The sequence below is a fragment of the Pleurodeles waltl genome, chromosome 5 (genome assembly GCF_031143425.1).
Source record: "Pleurodeles waltl isolate 20211129_DDA chromosome 5, aPleWal1.hap1.20221129, whole genome shotgun sequence".
In the NCBI taxonomy this organism is placed as follows: Eukaryota; Metazoa; Chordata; class Amphibia; order Caudata; family Salamandridae; genus Pleurodeles; species Pleurodeles waltl.
Window position 1 is genome coordinate 1,419,197,897 of NC_090444.1, and position 26,058 is coordinate 1,419,223,954.

The window sequence follows — 26,058 nt, forward strand, 5'->3', positions numbered from 1 at the left end:
ATAGAAAGAAAAGTTAGGACACATTTTAAGTGAGTTCTAAAATATCTTCTTGTTGTACTTCCAATAGGAGCAGCCTGTCAGATGATTCCTCTGAGTTTTACAGCAGCCTCCCAGGGTGTTCTAAAGGACAACTACAGCGCTAACAGTCTTACTTATGACAAAAGGTACCCCCCCCCCAACGTGCATTGAAATGGCCGTCTTAGTTAAAGTTTTTAAAAAAAGTAGAAATGTATGGAAAAAAACAAAGTTTAGAGGGATGTTATAGTTAGGAAATAAAATTTAAAAAAACTTAGAAATACACTAAAAAACCAAAGGTTGCAGGGATGTTATAGTTAGGCTCACATTTTACACGCACAAAACCATAGAAATTCACCTGTTATAGAGTTATTTCAAGTAACTATAACTTGCGTCCCAAAATGGCTGCCAACACTTCCTGGTTGAAGTGTTGGCAGCCAATCAGATCTTTGCACAAGATCTGGAGTATTCGCAATTTCTTCTCAACCCTAGCTATACAAATTTGGATTTCCTTTATTTTCTCAAAAACTACTGAATGATTTACACCAAATTACAAAAAGCGTGCTTACTAGACCAAAAGCTATCTTTCTGACAAATTGGGTGTAGTTCGGTCCAGCAGTTCGGGCTGTAGTCGTATTCAAAATCCCTATAGTAAATAACATGGGAAACACACTTTTTTGGCCCCACCACTTTTTCTCGGCTCCCACTTGACGGATGTCCTCGAAGCTTTTCATGCACAACAAGACCTTAGAGGATACTTTCTTTGGAAAATTTAATGAAGATTCATCAAACGGTGCCAAAGATGTAATCAAGACAAAAAATGCTTTTTCTATGGAAACTAGGTCCTAACTTCACTAACTACTGGCAACCGCCAGTAGGTAATATATGGATACACACACACACACACACATATATAGTGTACTAATCGACACAATTTGCAAAAGTGAAATTGCCCATTTTTAAAACAGTACAGTGTAAGGGGCCTCTAGTGTACTACAAAGGCAGAAGCAAGCCCTTTCGCACAACTTAACGGTTGTTCGTAGCCTTTGCTAAACCCCACAACGGCCAACCTATTTCCAAATCTGTCATCACCAGATAGATTTTAAAGTGCATCCCAACTTAGTTTTGCAATACACATGTGCAACATACTGCGCTTTATCACGCTATACAACTTTCACCCGCTAAGTGAAAAACAATCTAACATTGAGTCGGTGTGCATGTGCATTGCCAACTAAGGGAGAAGTGTCTTGCATCTCATGACTAGAAAGACCCTGCATCTCGTGATTGTATCTCGTAATTCGAAAGATGTTTTTGAAGAAAAACAACCTGTAAACGTTCAAGCCCAACACAAGAGAGCAGGAGTGTGCAGAGCGTGTGTATCTACAGTAACACATGCTACAAAGATATTTCTCACTGATTATATTCAAGAAATGGTTGACAGAATTAAACAACAGGGGCCAAACACTCAGAGCTCAATTACTGTGATTCTATCTCACTGCATGGTGTTAATCTATTGTGCAGAGGTTATGATTACATCTTTGTTTATAGCTACAACACAGCATAATGTTTAGGTGTTGCTTACATTTCACGTATACATTGTTGGTAAAACAATGGACAGTAGCCAGGGCAAGGGGTTATGAATTAACTATAATGCACACCTCTGTCATGCACCTGCTCATACTTCAAAAATAATATAATTGATAACCTCCTTGAAGACATCCTCTCATTAGCCATCATGTATGCGAACACACCTGCTATAAGCCCCTCTTGAAAGGACAGACTGAGAGCATAAGGGTAGTGGGTATTTTGGGGGTGATGAAGGCCTGCAGATAGAACACCTCATTTTCAGTGTCCCTTTTGTCCAGATTAATGTATGTCTGGGGTGCGAGTGATGTTTTATCTCAGTTACTTTAATAGAATTTTCATATTTTGCCAGTTTGTGGTATTGAAATAATGCCAAATGTAGGTTCCGTTTTGCCTATATTTCGATGTGGGGAGGCTCAAGGAGTCCAGAACAAAATATGTAGCTATTTATATTTCTTTCCCACCATTTTATGTGAGTGACAGTGTGTGTGTGTGTGTGTGTGTGTGTGAGAGAGAGAGAGACAAAGAGAGAAATGGTGTTTTCTCTGAAACCTTTAAAGATTTTTGGCTGGGGTAAATATTGCCTAGGGTTGTTTGTGTTTGGTGTATCACATTCCCTCTGCTGCTTTAACTGTGGTATTTGGAACTTTGAAAGGGATACACATTTATTTTAAATATGTATTTGTGCATTGACTTGCACAGCTGCATGTATTTGTTGGTCATAGTCAAAACAGGAGCTCCAGGGAAAGCACCCATTCTCTGTCATTGTGCTCAGTGCTTTCTTCCTGGCCAAGCCATGCGCTCATCCACCATTTTGTGAAACTGCTGTGTTCCTGAAACCTGGCTATTTTGTCATTGTTCTCCAGCGGCGGCGGCCACAGATCTCAACACTTACCTTGCCACCTTGCTCCTCTTCTCTCGACGGTGTTCATGTCCCAGCAGTCCCTGGGACACCAGCACAGGCTTCCCACGCAATCCTGGCACTGCTCTCATGCTATACTTAGCATGAGAGCAGCATCAGGATTGGTGTGAGGGGCTTGGCCTGCTGCTCAGACAGTGAATGGGAGTCTGTGCAGTTTTTCCAACCCGGCTGTGCAACATAGCCAGGTTGGAGAACCTTGGGTGTGCATCTCCATTTGGTCGGCCTAAGACGGCCGGCCAAACTAACATGCGCACTTAGGTGCATTCCACTCCTGCGCTCCCATGCACATGCTGGCTGAGCCGAGCCAGTAGCTGTATTGTTTTTATTTTTTGTTAATATATTTATTATTTAATATATTAAATTTAATATTTGTTTAATATATTTATTATTTTTTGTTTAATAAAATATTGTTTTATTTTTCAGCTGTTGGTTCAGCCAGTGAGGCGACATTCCTTTGCCATTGCGAAGGAGCCGCCATTGTTGTTCTCCATACTCTTCTTGCCTAAAAGTGTCCTCATACATCGTTTTGTGAAACTACAGTGTTTCTGATAGGCAGAGCCATTTTGTCTTCATTGTTCATGCCTCCTCCCTTGCCATGAGATTTTCTATTTCTTGTCCAATGTTTTCTGAAAGCAGTGCTGCTAACTGATGGCTGAGTATTAGCTATTTTGTGCCGCTTAAGAAGCCTTTTGCTGGAAGCATTTTATGTTAAGGCCCTTTAATATTCTCAGATATTTTTGCTCGTTTTTTAAATATTTGTCTCCCTTTTTTTTGCTTGTGGGATAGCTTTAGGCTGTATGGAGCAGTGTTACTAATTTATTATTTTTACATAATAAAATCAACTTCTCAGTCTTCCCTTTGCTCTCATAGTGCCCATAAGCCCTGGAGGGGCACCAGGTATATTTCTCAGTTTAAAAATTTTAAAAATATTTTCAGCCAAGGTGATTTGGCTTGCTGGACTATGATTATTATGTTTTCACTACTTCAATACATTTTTGCCAGTTTGCTCTTTGCACTGATGGGTGCCCCATCCACTGGTAATTACTTGGGCCGCATCTCAGTCTATCATTATTTTGTACACCATGTGACCTTAGTTTGAGCTGAACTATATACGAATGAGTCTTCACCCTGCTCCTATAGGAACAGTCCAGCCGGAAATGCCAAGCTATGTCATCCCTCAACCAGAACACAAGAAACCTAGTAACTAGGATGGAAACGCCCAGATGTAGGTCCCACTGCCTGCTCTGAAAAAATATTTACGCTGCCATTCATAAAGGGGAAGGGGTCTCCTCTGGACCCCTTCCCGTTTGCAAATGGGTTAGCACCAGCATGAAACTGGTGCTAACTGCGATTGTTTTGCAACTGCATTCACGGTCACAAAACAATCATACATGGGACTGCGACTCGTAAATTAGGAAGGGAACACCCCTTCCTAATTGCGGATTGCAAACCCTTTTTGCAATTCGGTAACTAGATTACAGAATCGCAAAAATGGGTATGTACATCCCAAATTGCATTTTTCAAGTCGTAAACAGCCCGATTCGCTGTTTGCGACTTGAAAAATGCTTCATACATGTGGCCCCAGATGATTTATGTTGTTTAACTCTGGCAGCAACACAGATGGGAGGAGGGCAGTCATTAACCTATGTGTGCACACCCATCTGTGCATGTGTGCGGGCTGCGTGTGTGAGACTACCACCATACACCGCATAGTGCCTGCGCGTAGCAAGCCTGTCAAGAAAGCAACTATGCAAGGATTGTTGATGACCTGGGGCAGACCTTATAATATAAAAGGGCATTCATAGAGAAGGTCTGTGGAGATTACTGAAAAATCTGGGGTGTTTCAGTGCTTCATATGAATAGGCAAAATCTGCTCTAAAGTACAGTTTTGCTCCATTTGAGGCTATAAGGGTCCAGCAAGGTATTAAACTGTCGTAAAACATGCATGCTCAGTGTGAGAAATTGGGTTGTTGGTTTACTGGGGCCTGAGTCCTGTTCAAGCAGCAATCACAATTCTTGTCAGGGTAAGGCACAAGCAAACCCCAAATTCACCTGTGTTCACCCCCTGGTAGCTTGGCACAGAGCAGTCACACTTAACTTGAAGGCAATGTGTAAAATATTTGTTCAACACTTCAAACAGTAAAACAGGGGAAACACTACACAAAAAGGCCCCCACACCAGGTTAGAAAAATAGAACTTAATTTATTTAATAAATAAAAAAGACCAAAACAACAAAAGTCCAATAATTAGAACATGAGCTATATTTTTTTAAGAATAAACTGTAAAATAGAGCTTAGAAACCAAAACAGCAATCCGGTGATATCTGGTCGCACCAGACTCGGACAAAGTAAAAGGTTCAGGCAGACCCAGATGGAGCACGGGTCAGCTACAGGGACCTAGTTGGGCCCTCTGAACCTAAGTACCTTAAATGTGGGATGCGGAGCAATGCATTTGTTCCGAACCACTTAGTAGAGGGGGTTGCATTGATGTTCTCCATGCAACAGCAGCGATGTGTTGGTTCTGAGATGCTGTGAGGCTGCAGTGTGAGTTCCTGATGAGCCGACATTAAGGATGCATTGGGCAGTCGAGGAGATGTGATGGTTCTGATTAGTGCAGAAGCTGTGATGCAGAGTTTTGGCGTCATCATCCAAGGCTGCCGTTGACTGGGATGAGAGGTCATTGCGCTGAGAAAATTGCCACACTGTGGGTTCTAAAGGTGCTGGGCTCGAGATGAGAGGTACAGAGGCGATGTGATTCTGGCTGCACCAGTTCTGACCCACTCAGTAGAGGTGATCTATCAATTTTCTCCATGTACTAGCAGCGATGCATCAATTTTGCACCCGCAGCAGTAGAACCATTGGTTCTGCTGTAGCAAGCACCTTAGGCCTAATTCCATGGGGCCAGGACTGGGATGACACCACTTGGCAGAAAAGGCTCACAGAGGGATGAGTCCAGCTGCAACAGCAGTGTGGTTGGAAGTTGGTTATGTCCCAGAGACATTATATCAGAAGTTCCATTATTTATACTCACTTGTGAAGTTGGGAGACTTCAAAGAGATACCTTTGAAGTGCACAGATTCCTTGTCTTTCCTGCCCAGGCTCCAGACTCACTAGAGGTGGTTATGCAGCCCTTGGTGTCTGGACAGTTCACAGCCTATTCAGGTGTGAGACAGTGCCTAGCTCCTCCCTTTCATTCTGCCCAGGATGGCCCATCAGGACACAGATGGCCCATCAAGTTGCTATATAGATTGCACTAAAAAGGTGAGAATGCATATTAGGATGTTACACCTTCAGGACAAGAGGACTGAGTTCATCTATACCATAAGGAAATGCTGACCCAATTCATAGCTAGATTACAGTGCCTTATCGGAATTCCCAACCTTCCCAGGGCAACAGATGACTACAGCAACCTCGAACATGACACTCCGACTCCCAAGGAAGTCGTGGAAACAGATAATACCCTTTCATTGTTTTAATCATGCATGCCCAGGGTAAATGGAAGAAAGGTATGACTAAAGGTTTCCAAACATTTATTAAAACAATCGTATTCTTGCAACGAGAGAATGAGCTGCGATTATTAAGCAGATGAAACAAAGCATTGTAAGCAGCATTAATAACATGGTGAAAAGTATAAACACTCCAATCTTGGTAATCGTAGATTTATATCTAACTGTCTAGAACTATCTACAATCTGAGAGCATACTTTGTGTACCCTCTGCCTCAGCCCGATCTTAAAAAGTAGTCTGAAATCCCACTACCTGAAGAGCTGAGCCAGGGTGCCTCTCTAGAGTGAAGGTGACAATCCTTCTCTGCAAGGTGAAGGATCAGCGCCAGCAGAGCTGTATGTCAAACGCAGGATTTGTTCCAGGACAGTAGTGGCCGGAGTGCTTCTCCGACCTCCCTGGGGCAGTACATGATTTATATAATCAAAACCGCACTGTGCTAGAGGCACAGCCCTGATGCAATAATATATCTAGATGTTAAAAGCTGTTTCCAAATGGGTAACGCAAGCACTAAGATATCTTGTTCTATGTTCTAGCCTTGAACACAGTGTATAGATTACGTATTCATAAAGGCTAACAAAAAATAAGCAGCATGTACAATGTATCCTCTGAGTAATATTGTGGAAGCATAAAGTGTGTAAAATGTCATTGCTAAAAGTTGATGTCAGAGTAAAACGTATAAAATGTAAAATATGAAACTAAGCTAAAATGGAGAGCCACAGTGGGTCCAAGAAGGCCTCATGAAACACTCTTTTTGGCTGTGAAAAGCCACTCTTGCTAACAAGCTTGTTTCAAAAGGAATAAAATGTTCACATCAAAAAGCTAAACAAATGAGCCTTTGAAAACATGGCAATCAAAAACATAAAAATAATTAAAACAAATGATTAAAACAAGGGCCAAATTAAAAATATTGAAGGAGGCTTCCAAAATGTTATCCATTCTATTAGTGTCAATGAGATCAAAGGTGGCATCCCAATCCACAGTTGACATAACCACCATGGCGTCTGCAAGAAAATCGAAAGAACAAATGTGGTCGTTACCCTCAGCTGGCACTGACCTTGTTGCATCCCGTATTGTGCACGCAGTAGAAGAGCCAGTGATAAGGGATCCTGGAGCCGCAAAATCCATTTTCAAGGTTGAGGACTCATATATAGCAACCTGTAGCAGTGGCAGTCTCATGGGACAACTCCGGAAATGAACCCTCAACAAGCGCTATTGCCAATCCATTTCAATAGATCATACCAATTGCATTGTAAGACACATGTTGAGTGCACACTTGAACGGGTACCAAAGACAGGCGAACACAGGCTGCACACAATAGAACCATACTGGTCGAAAAGACAGGGACCACTTTTCATTTAGTTCCTCCTACAAAGACACTCCAAAGTACAGTATTGTATATTTACAACACAGCTGGACGTGCAGTAGTTCCATCACCATTTGGCCTCGAAGAGGAACATCTATTGCAAAGTAGCAAAAATAGAACCAAAATACCACGAATTAAGAATAACACAAGTTGTATGCCTCCAAAAACACCTGAAAACAAAGAGTGTATCAAACATGGCATCAACCCCAAAACAGTCCTGAATGTGCTGACAAAGCCAGACCCTCTCTCTCTTAAAGAATGTACCACACTCGCAGTGTTGGAAGCATTAAATATATGATGCACAGGTTCACCAAAATTCCAGGGAAAGTTTGTGGTTAATAGGGATTGTATTTCAGAGGACAACCTTGCAACTTGAAGTTCAAATGTTTCATGGGCAGACAGGAGTGCCACGTTTTTCTGAAACAATAAGGCCTTTAGTCTGCTCAGCTTGTCAAAAGTAACATTAAAGGTGGGAGGGGAAGGCCACAAGCTGACTACTCTAAACTCATACATGGGAGAAAACAGTATGGTATTAAAGCAAATGACTATTTGAGAGACTGACACTACATAGGGGACACCTGTTCTCATCCCATAACAGTCTTGACTGTTCAACATCAAATAGCTCCTATTTGGAAGTAACTGAAATACTCAGCAAATCAAGGGCACTGGTTCTGCCTTCACTTAACACACCAGATTGGCCAGGGAGGCATTACATGCTCCATGCAATGAACCCTGTTTCCAAGTGGAGTGGAGTTACACAATCGTTTCTTATGGGAAAGACGTCCTTTCCCCACTCACAAATTTTCAATTGAAGGGTAACTCCCATACCTCGTGAATGAAACTCTTCACTGAAGCTTCATATCAGCCTACTGGAAAATGTTTCAAACATGATGTGAACTGGAAGGTTAGAAATGGCAGTGTGATAACTCCAAGAATTAGCCATACGCCTGACAGAGTCTCGGCTACTGCGAAAGACAGTTTTTCTAATCCATCGATACTCAGCACTGCATAAGTAGTGTCTTTCTTTGTCATTATTTGTTATATCTGTGTTAAATTAAAAGACAAAAACAAATCTGCTACGTTTATGTGCTTCCAGGGCACACAGCTTGATTTTAAATCCGTGAGCGTCCAGCTCAACTGCATAATAGATCTAATCTGACCTTGCTCATGTTGTAAAAAAGAAGCCTTTCAGTATAACGTCAATTGCACATGATACAATGTTATTCAATGTGTAAATAAGAGTTGACAACGTATTTATTCCATTATCAACAACAGACAATTCTTTTTCCAAATCAGACTGATCAATTTGCCTTAAACGTGTAGCAGCTTCAATTTGAGAAAGGTTCCAAATGTCATTGGCATTAAGAAACCTTTTGGAATGCGGTGCCCTAAGACCTAACAAGAAATCTTGTAAATCCATGTCACCAAGGAGGAGAGAAAGGTGTTTTTTTACTGCAGATAAAGTGGAATGTTGTAACCATTGATGGCATAACTTCGCCATGCTATAACTAGTGACAACCCCTGAATGTTGGGACTGGGCGTAACAAGGGTCCGGTCTGCTGATTTCTTTAAAAACCTGTGAGGGGTTTAAAAAACGTGCTTGACAATCAGTTGTGTCCACTGGCCACATTAACAACCCCTTTGGTCCTGAAGTGTAGAATTAAACGTACCATTGTGTACCATGGCAATCTGTTGTTCTTCAGTGACATTTACGTGCTGCCAATTCTCAAAATATGTAATTGATAGAATACTGGGCACTTCACCACTTTAATTTTTGCTAGACCCAAGCAAGTAGTTTACTGCACGGTATCATTCAGAAAAATCATCTGTATTGGAATTAAACAGGCTTTAAGTAGGGCATCTATGCCCTGCACATGTCGTTTTGTTTCCCAGACTGATTTTAAATTGTTTCTTTCCATTCATAGCCTTTCATTGATAGATGGGTAATAAATGAATTTCAATACATTAATTTAGTCTGGGTCAGCATATTTTTCCTCCTTTTTGTTGATGTTAATTTAAAATACGAAGGAACTGGATCTGAGGTATTGTGCCCAGAAAAATATGCAAATTTATCTAAATATGTTTTGGGACTACCCACTGGTGGTTTGGGCAATATTTTCATTGAGCATAGTTAAAAACTGTACACAGAGTACTAACGCTGTGTAATTAGTCGTTGGCATAGTGATGGTAATAAAGCATTTCACCATATTCAGCAGAGTTCATGTACATATCCTCACTTTCAAATATAGTATAATATTCAAGCTCAGATAGCACTGAAGTCACTGTTTTTACATCCCATTCACGGGAAATAGGGCATTGTGTGATCATGTCACCCATAGCTCCTTTAAAAACAAAAGGACTTTACAAAGTTTCTGTAGAACCAAAAATATCATATGGTACCTTATCCCACACAATTCCATCAGAGCTTGGAAACGTAGAAATGTTTACATGGAACAGGTCTCTTTGCACTTTGAGGTATCAACATCTTAGCTACCAGTTATACTGCAGAGAGTTCTGGGAGATAATGTCCATTTATAAGCAAGACGAAAATGCTCACAAATCCAATCCACAAAAGCAGGTAAAGCAATGAAATGGCAATCCACAAAAAAGACCATGATGGGACCAGATGAGTGTATTTCAACCAGCAAAGAAAATCACATACACCGTACAGTGAAATGTGAGAAGAATCCACAGAGAAGTTGTCAATGCCAACATAATTATCAGAAGCAGTATGTGTTAAAACAGGAGCCACAACAGGTGAAAGAGAACTGGTAGACACCTCCAAAGGAGAAGCATCATAAACAACTCTAATGTTTTGAGTATCCTTACAAAACTGTAGACTTATGTCTGGTGTATTTCTTACATTTGTAGCGGTAACAGGAATTGACAAATGGTCATTCTCTGCCCTTCCCAGCCAGGGGAAGGGGGGATAATATTGCTGTTATTAATGGGAACAGTTAATTAACTACCCAGGAGCCCTTGTGTCCTACTGTATAGAATGGGCCACATGATGCAATTTTACTTGATCAATTGAAACAAATCTTTTGTCTTTACGACCAGCAAGTGGTGGCAAAATCGCAGTTCTGGTATAGTGAACACCAAGGAATGGCACCAATTCATGGTATGATGGGCTAAACTCCTTCTTTCCTGCAATCTCCTCTCAAACTAGATCCCCATCTTTTGGAATCTAGCTGGAATGTGCTGGTTGCTCTTTCACTCCTTCAGCAGCAAAACCTTTAAATTGCTCATTAGCATGCTCATCCTGCAAGTTCCTGTAAGACAACAAAACGTTCATTTATGTCAAAGGCGTATCTATCACCACTGCTGCAGGACTATAGAGATCTGGAACATATATCTCGATGCCAAAAAGGACCTCGAAGGGTGTCCAACCACCCAAAGATTATCTAGGCAGATTGTTTAATGCTCTCTGGATTCCATACAAGTGATGGATCCAACTACGACCAGAACCTAATACTAAGGATTGCTTTAAGTCTCAGTTCTTTCTCTCTACAATCAAATTTCCCTCAGGATGATATGAAGGAGAAGAAGAATACACAGCTACACCCAATGTTCCCTGTAAGCTTTAGAAGCAAAAGCAAGGCAGTGGTCCGAATTGAATGCAGCTACTGCACAAGTCCTGATAAAAACCTGCAATTCTTTAATAACAGTGAGAGTGCCAGCTGATCGCTGTGGCCAAGCCCATAGGAAGCTGGAGAAAGAATCTACAGCAAGTAGAATAAATTTCAATGCACCATCCGAGGGGTATGATTGAAACCAAGAGGGGTGTCTGCAGAGGGCGTACAATGGTGGAACTTTTTCATTTGTTGTCAAATGTCACACTTAAGGACATATTGTTTGGTCTGTTTGCACAGACCCTGCCACCAACACCGTTTCTGTAATAGGGAAATGATGGCCGCCATAACAGCAAGGGCAGATGCTACACCCTCATCAGAAGCTACAACTAGCTCTAGCCTTCGGTCCTAGTTGGGTATCATACGATTGCACACCCCAGGGCTGGAAGCAAAAGGAATGTTTTGGTCACTTATGTAGTAGGATGACATGATATAACTCCTTTTATAACAAGTGGCAGACAGTTTGATGACGCGTTTAAGTACCTACTCTTTACTATGAGCAGTCTATTTGTTATTAAATGTTTCTTCTTTCTTCCTCAGGTTGTATGTCCATGCACTGGAGGAATCCCACCAAGTACCTCAGAGAGAAACGTAGATACGTTTCTCTGTATTAACGTATACCTGTCACCAATCAGCCAGTGACCTCTCACTCAGTAAGCTGCTTTATGTTTTGCGAGGTAGTTAGTACGCTTTTCTCATTTATATCCTTACTCACAGAGAGTCTCGTAAGATGTGGGATGAATTACAGTTCAGAAAATGGTAGTGCTATAAGTGGTTACTCTATGAACAAGAACGTGAAAAGAATAGGAATTACAAAAGATAAATAGTGAGCACGTCAGGGTTTGTTTTGCCCATTATAGGAAGCTGGCCTGGTGTATGATGAGCACCTATGGTGTTATCATCTTATACCAGGTCCAGCTATCCCCTAATAGTGAGGTGTATGCAGTGTCTAGGAAGCCAGGGCTCTCTAGAGGTAGCTGTGGATGAGCATCTGAGGCTTATTTAGGAGACATGCAAAGCTTATGAAATACCACTATAGTCACACAGCACTTACACACATGAAAGAACCACACAGTGTTACAAAAATAAAGGTACTTTATTATGGTAACACAAATACTAACATATTGTCTAGGTAATACTCTACTAGCAGGTGAGTAAACACACTATTATATACATGTTAATAATCAGGAATGGGCATAGAAAGCAATAGAAAACAGTGAAATAACAGCATATAATAGAGACCCTAGGGGGAGACCAAACCATATACTAAGTAAATGGAATGCGAAAAGCAGGCTTCCACCCAAGGAAGTGGAATCTGTAGAGGGGAGCTGGAAGAACTAGTAACCCCAAAAGGCAAGTACCGGACTGCCCCCCCAGCGACCAGGAGAGAAGAGGAAAGTACCTGGGTTTTCTCAAACCTACAGGTAAACTTTGTAAAAGGACTGTGCAAGACCCAAGCAAGACTGGAAAAAACAGAAGATAGATCCTGATAGAAGAGGACCTGCAAACAAAGGGGACAAAGTCCAGTTCCAGTGGGAGTGTCCGGGTGAGGCAGGAGCAACTAACCACCCTTCTGGAGATGCAGGACCAGGTCAATGGTAAAGACCAGGAGAGGAGCAGAAGAAGAGTTCCAGAAGTGATGCACTTGATGTTCCACATCAGAAGAAGAGTTGCAGTCAGTCAGTGGAGTGGAAAAAACACTAACAAGCCTTGGCAAAGGCAAGAGTTGCTGAAGGAGAGTTGCAGAGCTGCTCGGGACTAGGAAATTCCGAGGGGACTCAACCCAAAGAGGGGAGTTCCAGGTAACCCTCAGCAGTAAGGAGAGCCAGAAGTCAAGTATGCAGCCCCCACAGGCAACAGGCACAGGAATCACAGTGAGGCCCACTCAGCACACCTGAAGAGGAGTCCCACGTCGCAGGAGCAGCAGGCATGAGACTGTGCTTTGCAGTGAAGAGTGCTGGAGGCCGGAGCTACACGGGGTTTGAAGATTCCTTGGAAGAAGAGCCAACAAGCCTTGGTAGCTGCAAGAGTTGCAGTGCACAGGGGTACTGTCCTGCAAGCAGAGGCAAAGACTCACCAACTCCCAAGTTGGACAGCTGGTAGAGGGGACCGAGGAGACCACCACCTCTGTTGCAGGATCCAAGCAGAGTTGCAGGAGAGATAATCCACGCAGCCGGTTGTTGATGCAGTTGGTGCCTGCGGGTGCAGGGGAGTGACGTCTTCACTTCAAGGGAGATTCCTTCTTGCTTCTTGGGGCAGACTGAAGACTTGCTCAGAGGAAGCACAGCTGGGGAAAGTTGCAATTGCTGGAAGGAGCCAGAAAAACAATGTTGCAGAGTGAAGTCGTCACGGGAGCTGCAGATTGTAGGTTCCTGTGAAGTCCAGATGTGGTTCCAGTGGCTAGGAGTTGAAGTAAACATTGCAGAGGATTCCTGCTGGAATCTTGCACATCGAATGTGAGGACCCACCCAAGAGGGAGACCCTAAACAGCCCTAAAAGGGGGACTAGTCACATAGCAGGGTGACCACCTATCAGGAGGGGGCTGTGACGTCACCTGCCTAACCTGGCCACTCAGATGCTCCCAGAGGCCTCTGTCCACCTTGGATTCAAGATGGAAGAATCAAGTGGCCAACTGGAGGAGCTCTGGGCACCACCCGGGGAATGGTGATGGACAGGGGAGTGGTAACTCCTCTTTCCATTGTCCAGTTTTGCGCCAGAACAGGGAACAGAGGTCTCTGGACTGGTGCAAACCGGTTTATACAAGGGTACACCAAATGTGCCCTTCAAAGCATACCAGTGGCTTGGGGAGGCTACCCCCCCAAGCCATGTAATACCTATTTCCAAAGGGAAAGGGTGTTGTCTCCGTTACCAAAGGAAATCCTTTGTTCTGCCTTCCTGAGCTTGAGCTGTTCAAGCAGCAGGAGGGCAGAAACCTGTCTGTTGGATGGCAGCAGTGCGGGCTGCCTGGAAAACCCTATGCCCTATGTCCAGTACACAGGTAAAATGGCTTCCCCGCACTCACGAATTCCAGGAAAATGGAGCTGGAGTTCTTGGGGGCACCTCTGCTCACAAACAAGTACTTGCACCCTGCCCTCTGTGCTAGGAGGGCCCTCCATAGGGTGACTTACAGTGACCTGGTGCAGTGACCTGTAGTGAAAGGGTACAGGCACCTTTACACGCAGGTTCCAATGGCAGGCCTGAAGACACATTTTGCATGGGCTCCCATGGGTGGCATAATACATGCTGCAGCCTATGGAAAACCCCTGGTGCCCCAGTGCCCTGGGTACTTAGGTACCATATACTAGGAAGTTACATGGGGGCACCGGTATGCCAATTGTGGGGTGTACAAAGTCAGGGTCAAGCAAATTTAGAGGGAGAGAGCACAGTCACTCGGGTCCTCGTTAGTGGGATCCCAGTAAACACAGTCAAAAACACACGGAGAGCAGGCAAAAAGAGGGTACTTTCCTACATAACCCCCCCAAACGAATGACAATGTGGCCAGATGAGTCTTCACTGTCTAAGTGGAAATATCTGAAGAGTCCGTACACAGTGAGGCCTAAAAAGGCTCTCACCTGGCTCTGTGTAGTTGGGGCAGTCCAATCCAGAATAGTCTGAATTTTCCCCTGTAGTGGCTGAATCTAGCCTCCACCTACCAAGTGGCCCAGATATACTACCTTTCCCTGCCCTATCTGGCATTTAGAGGCATTGATAGTGAGACCTGCCCTTTGCAGAACCTCTAAAACATTTCCTAGGTGGACCAGGTGATCCTCCCAGGTGGAGTTAAAGATAGCTATGTCACCCACATAAGTTACACTGAAGCTTTCCAACCCTTGGAGGACTTTATTCACTAGCCTCTTGAATGTGGCAGGTGTGTTTTTCAACCCAAAGGGCATCACAGTAAAGTGATAGTGGGCAGTAGGGGAGGACAATGCTGTTTTTGGCTTAGCATCCTCTGATAACTTGATCTGCCAGTAGTCAGCAGTCAGATCAAAGGTTCTCAGAGACAGATGCCAGTGTATCTATAAGCTCATCTGCCCTAGGGATAGGATAAGTATCTGTTTTAGTAACAGTGTTGAGACCTTTGTAGTCTACACAAAATCGCATTTCTCTTTTACCATCTTGGGAGTGAGGTTTTGGGACAAGCACTACAGGGCTAGCACAAGGGCTATCTGAGGGCTCAATGACCCCTAGGTCTAGCATCTTCTGAACTTCAGACTTGATGCATTCCCTTACATAATCAGATTGCCTGTAGGTGTTGTTCTTAACATGCAAGCTGTCCACTGTGTCAATGGTGTGTTCACACCATGTGGTTTGCCCAGGTGTCAGGGAGAACAGTCTGAAAACTGCCCCAGGAGGTTTCTGCAGCCCTTTTTTTGGGACTGAGATTGAGCCATCAGCTGCACTATGGGAGAAGAGGTCAGGGAGAGGGTCACTCTCTTTTTCCTATCCCTCATCAGTTGCCATGAGCAGAGTCATATCAGACCTGTCATAATAGGATGTAAGGCGGTTCACATGAAACACCTTGTGGGGGCTTCTGGGAGTGCCAAGGTCTACCAAGAAGGTACCCTCACCCTTCTTCTCCACAATGGTGTAGGGACCACTCAGCTTATCTTGGAGAGCCCTGGGAGACACAGGCTCTAGGACCCACACTTTCTATCCTAGCTGGTAGACAGTTAGGGCAGCCTTCTGGTCATGCCATTGTTTCTGTAACTCTTGGCTGGCCTGAAGGTTTTTAATAGCCCTCTTCATGTATTGAGTCATCCTTGATCTGCGGCCAAGCACATTAAATACAATGTCTTGTTTAGGGGGCTTGAGAGGTTGCCCCCAGCCTTCTCTAACAAGACCAAGGGGACCCCTAACAGGGCGCCCAAACAGAAGTTCAAATGGGCTGTAGCCCACACCCTTCTGAGGAACTTCCCTATAGGCAAAGAGGAGGCAGGGTAACAGGATATCCCACCTCCTTCTGAGTTTTTCAGAGAGTCCCATTATCATACCCTTGAGAGTTTTATTAAACCTCTCAACTAAGCCATTTGTTTGAGGATGGTAAGGGGTGGTGAACTTGTAAGGAACACCACATTCCTTCCACATGGCTTTCAGGTAAGCAGACATGAAGTTTGCACCCCTGTCAGATACCACCTCTTTAGGAAATCACACCCTTGAAAAGATACCAAGGAGGGCTTTTGCCACTGCAGGAGCTGTAGTGGTCCTAAGAGGAATGGCCTCTTAGTACCTGGTGGCATAGTCCACTACCACTAGTATAAATCTGTTCCCAGAGGCTGCTGGAGGGTCCAGGGAGTCAACAAGGTCTACCCCAACCCTCTCAAAGGGAACCCCAACCACAGGAAGAGGAATTAAGGGGCCTTTGGGGTGCCACCTGTCTTGCCACTGGCTTGACAGGTGACACAGGAGCAACAAAACTCTTTTCTGTCTTTAGGCAGGACCAGGAGTCGTAGTAGAAGAAGAGTTCCAGAAGTGATGCAGTCGATGTCCAACGTCGGAAGAAGAGTTGCAGTACATTTGTAATGTGGAAAAACCACCAACAAGCGTTGGCAAAGGCAAGACTTGCTGAAAAAGATTTGCAGAGCTACTGGAAACCAGGAAGGTCCGAGGGGACTCAACCCAAGGAGGGGTGTCCCAGTTGACACTCAGCAGTAAGCAGAGCTAGAAGTCAAGGATGCAGCCCCCACAGGCAATTCAAAGGCACCAGGCACAGGAGTCCCAGTGAGGCCCACTCAGCACGCCTGAAGAGGAGTCCCATATCCCTGGAGCAGCTAGCAAGAGACGGTGCTTTGCAGGAAAGAGTGCGGGAAGCCGGGGCTTCACAGAGCCTGTAGATCCCTTTGGAAAAAGAGCCAACAAGCCAAGGTAGCTGCAAGAGTCGTGGTACATAAGAGGACTCTCCTGCAAGAAGAGGCAAAGACTCACCACCTCCCAAGTTGGACAGTTGGTAGAGGGGACAGAGGTGAACACTCCAGACAACAACCTGTGTTGCAGGATCCACGCAGAGTTGCAGGAGAGAGGATCCACGCACTCTGTCGTTGATGCAGTTGGTGCCTGCAGATGGGGGGGGGGGAGTGATTCCTTCACTCCAAGGGAGATTACTTCTTGCTTCTTGATGCAGACTGAAGACTTGCCATCCTCAGAGGATGCAAAGCCAGGGAAATGTTGCAGTTGCTGGAAGGAGCCAAGGAAACAATGTTGCAGAGCAAAGGCTTCGCTGTAGCTGCAGATTGTATGTTCCTATGAAGTCCAGTTGCGGGTTCAGTGGCCAGAAGTCGAAGTAAACATTGCAGAGGGGTCCTGCTGGAATCTTGCACGTCGAATCTGAGGACCCACCCAAGAGGGAGATCCAAAATAGCCCAAAAAGGGGGGGTGGTCACCTAGCTGGATGACCACCTATCAATAGGGGGCTGTGACGTCACCTGCCTGACCTGGCCACTCAGAGGCCTCTGCCCACCTTGGAATCAAGATGGAAGAATCACGTGGCCACCTGGAGGAGCTATGGGTACCAAACCTAGGGTGGTGATGGACCAATGTCCAGTTTCATGTCAGAGCAGGGACCAGGGGTCCCAGGACTGGTACAAACTAGTTTATGCAAGGAGGGCATCAAATGTGCCCTTCAAAGCATACCAGTGGCTTGGGGACACTACCCCTCCCAAGCCATGTAACACCTATTTCCAATTTCCAAAGGGAAAGGGTGTTGTCTCCCTCTCCAAAGGAAATCCTTTGTTATGCGTTCCTGGGCTTGAGCTCTTCAAGCAGCAGGAGAGCAGAAACCGGGCTGTAGGATGGCAGCAGTGCGAGCTGGCCGGGAAAGCCCTGCAAACTGGTAGGATTAAAGCTTGGGTTCCTCTAAGGAGCCCCCAGAGTGCATGGAATCATGCAACCAATACTGGAAACAGTCTTTGGGTTATGATTACGACATGTTTGATACCAAACTTGCCCAGGTTTGGAGTTACCATTGTGTAGCTGGACATAGGTAGTGAGCTATGTTTAGTACACAGGTAAAATGGCTTCCCAGGACAATGGAGCTGGAGTTCGTGGAGGCACCTCTGCTCATGGAGGGGTGCCCTCACACACAAGAAAATTCACCCTGCCCTCTGGGCTAGGAGGGCCTTCCATAGTGGTGAATTACAGTGACCTAGTGCAGTGACCTTTTCACGCATAATTCAATGGCAGGCCTGCAGACACATAATGGATGGGCTCCCATGGGTGGCATAATACATGCTTCAGCCCATTGGGGAACCCCTGGTGCCTCAATGCCCTGGGTCCCTAGGTACCATATACTAGAGACTTACATGGGGGCACCAGCATGCCAATTGTGTGGTGCACAAAGTAAGCAACAACCAAATTTGGAGACAGAGAGCACAGTCACTGGGGTCCTGGTTAGTAGGATCCTAGTGAACACAGTCAAAAATACACTGACAGCAGGCAAAAAGTGGGGGTAATCATGCCAAAAAGAGGGTTCTTTCGTACACCAGTATCATGTGCGTTCTCCCCAAGCCTGTGAATGGCTGTGCACCTGCCGAAGCCTTGTTCCTCCTGGAATGAAGCTGGGTCCGGAAACGTCTCCGCAGCTTGTAAGAGTTTTCCAACAAACTCCATTAGCCAATCTATTTCACCCAAGAGCATGTCATAGCTAAGTGTTTACTTTTCCCAGAATAATATTTTATTTGTATGTGTTAGAGCCCCCTTAATTTTTAAATTTAGTTTATATAGTCTGCCTGAAGGGCCGACCCACTGATCTTGGGGTTCCTACTTCAATTAAGTTGTTAGTTGCTTTCACATCCAGAAATTCTTGAAGATTCTGGTGAACTACTGTGACCTCAGCCACGCTGTCTGGCAGAGTCAATGCCCACATCCTGTAATGAAGGGACGTTCTCAATATGTGTGGCATGTTAAGCTGAAATTCCTGCAACTTTATTCTTTTTGAACTGGGGTTTTTGCTGAGGGAATTTCTCTTCCTTTATGATGAAGTCAGACAAGTGTTGTGAGTCTTTTTTCTGCTCTGAATACTCTTCTTCTCTAGGCTCTGAAAGGACCGCTCTCTCAGACCGTTTGTCAGGTGAGTCGTGAAAGGAATGAGAAGGGTGTGTATCAGTATATTGATAGCTATCAGGCTGTTTTAATGTCTCAGAGTTACATAAATTATACAGTTTTTCTGAGGTCTCCCGTTGCTGAGATCCACCCTGTGTTTTCAATTTTTCTTTATTTTTTTGTTTGTCCCAGCATTTTTCAGAAAACTTGGGTGCTTGTTTGGCATTGTCCTTTTTAGAACTAACTTTAAGCTGTGGCTTATTCAGTCTAGACCCCAAATTATCTTGGCCTGTAAATGTATAGATGTCAGCAATATTTTTGGGTAGTTTGCGCTCCTAGTCTGCAACCGCGGCTTGTGCGAGGTGTTGGCAGATTGATAGCACTGCTGCTTCTCCTTTATTATTACTAAAATTAATTGAGGATACTGTGGCAAAGTTGCCTATTAATTTAATTCCCAAATCCCGGGCAAAGGCAGCCCTGTATAAGTTTTGATAATGTTTTAGCACTTCAAGCAAAAAAGCAAGTGATAGTGTACCACTTGTTATGGTATTTATTGCAGCGAAGACTGTGCCCCAAGTTGCACGATATTCTATATGAGGAACCAACCCAAGTGGCAAGCACATGTCCTGTATGGGGAAACACTCTCTCAAGCTGGTTTGCTTTTTGTGCAATCCAGAACAGAAATTCCTCCCATCTAGTGGGTATTTTACCCATGATAGCATTAACAGTTACAAGACTAATTGCAGGCACAGTTAACTGTGGCTGCATAGCTTGAACAGCCCTCGCAGAGACAGTTGTTATTGTACTCATAACAAACTGCGTTTCATGTCTGTGTAGTCTCACTACACCGGTGTATAGTTGGCATAACCCAGTCGCATTTAGTTGTCAGGATATGGTATATGGCCATTGTGGACTGGCCATGTAGCCACCTTACTGCTGAGGGGACCCAGTCTAATGTTTTTGAAAACATGTGGTGGGGCACCTTGGAACCAATTTTAATGTTCCTGAAATGTTAATGGTATTTCTAAACCACTGTAAGCTCTGCACTTGCCCGGTTAGGGAGTTTCAGTACATGTGAGGAATGAGTTTGTATTAACATTGATTGCAGGAAGGGTAACCTGGGATTAAAATACTTCAGTTATATAAGCATCGTCAGCCTCAACCACAAAGTTAATATCTCCACCCCCATGTAATGTAAGTGTGCTGTAGAAGCATGTTTGCAATTAGCAGGAATATTTAGTAAATTTGCTATTTTAATGAAGGAATTCATAGAAGGAATACACTACAGTGCGGGATCCTTTTAAATGTTCAAACTTGAACGACCTACAGACAAATATAGGTACTTACTATAATGCTGAGGAGGATTTAATCCCTAACACCACAGACGTCTCTGTTTTAAAGTTAATAGGGAAGTTTGGGCACACACAAGATCTACTCATGAGACCAATTAAATAGGTACCTGACCTATAAACGTTGGTGGTACCATGTTACATGGTTCCCTCTAACAAGGTGGGACTGCGTATTAGAGCCGAAGGACTTCAGGGCAAGAGGACTGAGTCCATCTACACCATCAGGAACTGCTGACCCAATTCCTAGCTAGATCACAGTGTCTCACATGACCCCCCCCCAACCTTTCTAAGGCAACAGATGATTACAGCAACATCGAACATGACAGTCTGACTCCCAAGGAAATTGTGGAAACAGATCTTAGCCTTTCATTGTTTTACTCATGCATGTCCAGGGTAAACACAACAAAGATATGAGTAAAGATTTTCAAACATTTATTAAAACAATTGTATTCTTCTATAGAGAGAATGAGCTGTGATTACTAGGCAGAAAAAACAAAGCATTGTAACAAGTGTTACTAACATGGTGAAATAAATAAACAGTCCAATCATGGAAAGCGTGGATCTGTATCTTCCTACCTAGCACTATCTACAATGTGAGAGCATAGCAGGTGTACTCTCTGCCCGATCTAGGAGGACAGACTGAGACTGTCATACCTACTGCCATATCTGGAGAGCTGAGCCAGGGTGCAGGTCTAGAGTGAAGTTGGCAATCTTTCTCTCCAAGATGGAAGATCAGCGCCAGCAGAGCTGCATTTCGAACAGCTGGATTTATTCCAGGACAGTAGTGGCCAGAGTGCTCCTCTGACCCTCTGGGACAGTGCACCATGTATATAATCTAAACCACACTGTGTTAGAGGCACAGCTCTGATGCAATGATATGTCTAGATGTTAGAAGCTGTTTCCGAATGGGCAATGCAAGCACTAGAATATATTGTTCTATGTTCCTAGCCTTGAACATAATTACAGAATACCTGTCAATAAAGGGTAACTAAAAACAAGCAGCATGTGCAATGTATTCTCGGAATAATACTGTGCAAGCATAAAGTGTGTAAAATGTCATTACTAGAAGGCGATATCAGCTTCAAACATGTAAAATGTAAACTGTGAGACTAAGCTAAAATGGAGAAACCACAGTAGACCCAAGAAGCACTCACAACAAAGTCACATCTAAGCTCTCTAAGGAGAATACACAAAGCCCAGCTGTCCCTTGTGCCAGATATGTGATCAGAAACAGACAGCAGGCACCAAATGGCCAAGGCAAGAAAATGGCAACTTTTGTAACCGCACATTAATTTTAAGGAATATGAGTACTGTTTCTTTTAGTGTTGAGTCCACTGATTTTCCCTCTAGAAATCTGAGGTTGATTGGCTTGCTGTTTGCAGCATCTTATGGGCCTTATCTACAATGAACTGGCGTGGGGCAATGCCACAAGTAATTTTGCTGCACTGCCCTAAACCAATTCGAAAAGGCAGGTATCAACAAGATACAGTCCATTCCTGTCTTCAGCCAGCGTTGGTGCACACATTGAAGCTGAGTGCCAACGTTGACTCCCTGGCACCATAGTGCAGGGGTGCCTGTGTTGTTAGCATGATTGTTTTTGTGCAGTAAGGTGTCTCTTCCTGCACAAAAACAATCACAAGAAGGGTTTTCCTTGTTCTATATGTGCTGCAGAATGAAGCACACGTGGAAAGAGGAAACAACAAGGAGAAATGTAAACATTTCTCCTCGCTATGCCTCCTCTGGGGAAGCGTAAGTATTTGGTGCTGCTCCAGAGTTATGCTATGTTGTAAATCTAGGACAGTGTGAAACACCATGGGTGCTGAGTGGGAACACCCACAGCAACACCCTTGACACGCCTACCTGACGTAGTGTGAGGCAACCCAGTGACTTCCACTGCATTGCCTTACTCCAACTCTACAAGGCCATGTAAGCCAAGCAGGGTGGCATTTCGTGGCCTTGTAAATATAGATCTGCACTGTGCACCACAGGAGTGTCAAAAAAGTGAGCTCCGGTGGCACTCAGGGGCTTGTAAATAAGTAACTTGGTATTTGCATTTGCAGACATGGGCTACTATACAGCAGCATACCTGCCAACTCACACGGTGGCACAGTGTGTCACACAATATCAGCTTACTTCACACAGCCTCCCTATGAAGAGCTGATAACACACTATAAAACAGAGTCAAAGGCAAGACGGAAAATCCTGCATAGAGCAGGTTTTCCATCTATTGTAAAATTGCTGAACATGTCAAATCCATGCCTGGATTTTGAAATCACCCAGGTTAGGCATGGAAAACAGTCCTTTTTGCAAACTCCATCCAGGGATGCTGGGCATGCAAAACACAGAACGCTAGTTGTAAAGTTTGGAATACCAAGAATGGCAAACGTTCCCAGCCCCATCAGTTGCTGAAAAGCAGCATCTGTTTTAATTCTTGCACTCAGCACACTCTGAAGGTTTCTGTGAATTGTCCTTATTGGGGGCTGCTGCTCCTGCCAAGGCTCTGCTGGTTAGGAAACCTATTTTCTTCTGCATTTACTGCCTCTGGTTTATGACGTGAGCTTAGTGAGACCAGAATAGGCTTTATTTTAACTTCAGCACGAGAAGCTGAGATATCAGGGGCTGCTGCACACCAGTTTAGGTATGAATTTAGTCAGCTATTAGAGGCTGTTCCTCTTCTTTTTTTATTTGCTTCTTATACGTCCTTGGGCTACTGGTATGATTGCTGTAATAATTTGTTCGGCCTGCTGTGCCCTTGCTGTCTTCTACGGGGCCTCTGGCATCTCCTGTACTTCTAAATTCCCTGAGCAACTGTTGCATTGAGCCAGTCATGCCATGGTTGAGCCTGGGCTGCAATTAAACTCTTCGTAGATACATCTGAGACAGGTGAGCCTTTGGGTAAAATGCACGTCAACTCTAAATGGTCAGTCTGTGAACATTTTACACATTTGATGCACATTGCAGTAGTGAGGTACATCAGTGGTGTGAGACGTCTAGAAAAGTGTGCTGTTTCTATGAAGAACATCCTTTGAGAACCAGCCAGCCATTTTATCAGACAATTCACAATCTATATAAATTGTTTTAATCTAGATTATTTGTATGTAAATTTACGTTAGGTGGCTGTGCAAAATATTAGCCATGGTTCTAGTCTTCATGGGCCACCGGTGGACACCACATAACAGTTAATTCACATGCAACAATTAATAAACTACTTGGTAATTCTCAGAATAAGCATGTGTATTCTTTGTGTTTTAGTTCTTGTGATGCAGTCCGCGTGCTACACCCACTCCAGTGAATCAGCTGAAAAATCACACTGAAAGTTTTTCCAAGGTTGGCAGGTCTGCAACAGGATAAGATTTCATTACACTGTCTTGCTTGCATGTTTATTCATTTATTTTCTACACAATCACATACCTAAACAAGCATTCGTAATGCAACAGGTCTCGCATTTGCTCAAGTTAGAGCTATTAGCGTTGTAAACTCCTAACCGGACTTTTCTTGCCACACGAATTGAAAGAAAAAACAAGCGCGGTCGCACGATATAAAACCCAGCACGAACGTGCTGAAACCGAAAACCAAAAACAAACAACTGCGATCGCGCTACGTAAAAACCAGTGCGATCGAGTTGCATGGAAAATAAACAGATAAAGTAGTGCAGAAACCAGGCTGAAAACATGGAGCCTCGAAGGTTTTCAGTAGTTGGCAGTGCACTTGAGGAGGGCTACACACCGGCTACACACCGGAAAAGGGATGACGTATGTATGCCTTTCACTAATGAAATCAAGCGGATTTTAAAAGGCAAGCACATGAACCAACGAAAGTGATAAGCGTGACATGGGTGTGGTTAAAAGCCCAAAGAGAGATTACAACAGGGACTGAGCGCTTGTGCGCTCGACCCTAAAAAAACATCAAGGGCCTGAGTCACTTTATAGCTTAAGCTACTTGTCTGAGTGTGTCCAGAAATTCTACTTCTACAATGCCTGATGTGGTTAAGAATGAAATCGGAGGTCTCTTAAAATGATTACTCGTTGTGTTTTCTAATATATCTTTAAATGATTCTTCGAAACAGATAAATTCAGTGGCATCACAAGTGCTGGCTTGGTCAATGTAAAAGCTGAGAGTGAACTCACCTGATTCTGCACCTTGGACGCTCAGATTGCTCTGACATAAAGCTTGTGCTGCTGAGGCGTGAGGCACTGCTGGTACGTGAAATGGCTGAAACATCGCTGACGTCACTATCTGATGATTTGGCAGAGACGTTATCACAACTTCTGTACTGATCTCTACGCAGGGTAAACTGAATATAATAAAGAAGGAAATTGTGAGGAAGCACTAAAAATGTAAACAAAAAACTATGTCTCGCCGTGTAAAGTGTCATTCATATTTCAGAAAGAAAAGATTTAAAAAGTCAAAACTTTAGAATTATGTGGTAGTAGCATAGTAAATTTGACATCTGTAGAGAAATGTAAAGCAAATCTACAGATACCCAATTATGAAGATTATAAAGTAGTGACGTAACCTTTTTCTCTAAGTATATTCAACACTTTAAAAACTTTGGAATGTAAGCATTTTTTAAAACTCTGTGAACAATAAAATTACTTTTAAATTAAGATGGCAGACAAAGTTATCAGAAGATTAATGCGATTTAATCCAGAATTTTCCTTTGAAGTCCTCGGTCTCCTTAGCTACAGATTTAGGATTCCAACGCCATATTACTTGTAAGCACTCTAAGGTTTTGAAAATAAGTAGAGGCACTTGTAAGGGTGCCATAGTATGGACATTCTGGGCTTAATTCACTAAGATAAACTTACTCTTTTGTGTAAGTTTACGACTGTTTGCTATACACAATGGTATTTGAATGTCTGCACATATAAAAATAGATCTACCCTATCTTTTTATGTGGGAAGACTCTGCAGTCCTAAAGATAATACTTCTAAAACACCTTTTTGAATAGCAAACATCCGTAAACTTGCACAAAAGAGTAAGTTTACCTGTATGAATCAGGCCCTCTGTATCCACATTAAAAAGTTTTTGCTGCTTTAATTTAATTCAGTATTCACAGTTACCCACGCATCGCTCTCACCGTTGCTCCATTTGAGCGATCTATGACTCACATAGACTTTTTACATTGTTATGCAACTGTGATGTAACAGCTGGCACACATGACCAGCACTGGCAAAGCCAATAGGTCGAGCCTATGCTAGTACTTTAGGCTTTGCAATGTGTTTTAGCTATCTTGTACACCAGCCTGGCTGCCGTTCAACATTGCTAAAAGTTAGCAGCGTTGGGGAGAGTGGCATACAGTGGTGTAGAGTGGCATGGTGTGTCAGAGAGTGGCACTGAGAAGCGTAGAGTGGAGTAAAGTGTTATAGACTAGAGGGGAGCGGCATAGTGTAAAGTGGAGTGGGGTAAAGTGTCTTAGAGTAGAGTGGTGTAAATTGATGTAGAGTGGAGTTTCTTAGAGTGAGTCATGTTCCGCTCTCTCCCCTTTTTGTCAGGCAATTGTACACAATTTGAACAGCGCCTTGAGATGGGCAGTACCACTGGAGATCTGTCAGGTTACTGGGCCTGCTTCCTTACCAGGCCAATCAAAAATTAGGCAAAAAATGTGTTTTCCTTGGCCTGGTTCTGCCAAAACATTGTATAGCGATAGG

General features: G+C 43.7%; 1 protein-coding gene across 7 annotated transcripts in view; it reads right to left on the reverse strand.

Moving 5' to 3' along the window:
* Positions 1-26,058, reverse strand: part of RIMS1 (regulating synaptic membrane exocytosis 1) — a 2,255,956-nt gene that overhangs the window by 333,683 nt on the left and 1,896,215 nt on the right. For all 7 annotated transcript variants that reach the window (XM_069235695.1, XM_069235694.1, XM_069235701.1 and 4 more), the window contains one exon: positions 24,535-24,701. In XM_069235695.1, coding sequence (XP_069091796.1) covers positions 24,535-24,701 — 167 coding nt within the window. The remainder of the gene's footprint in view (positions 1-24,534; positions 24,702-26,058) is intronic.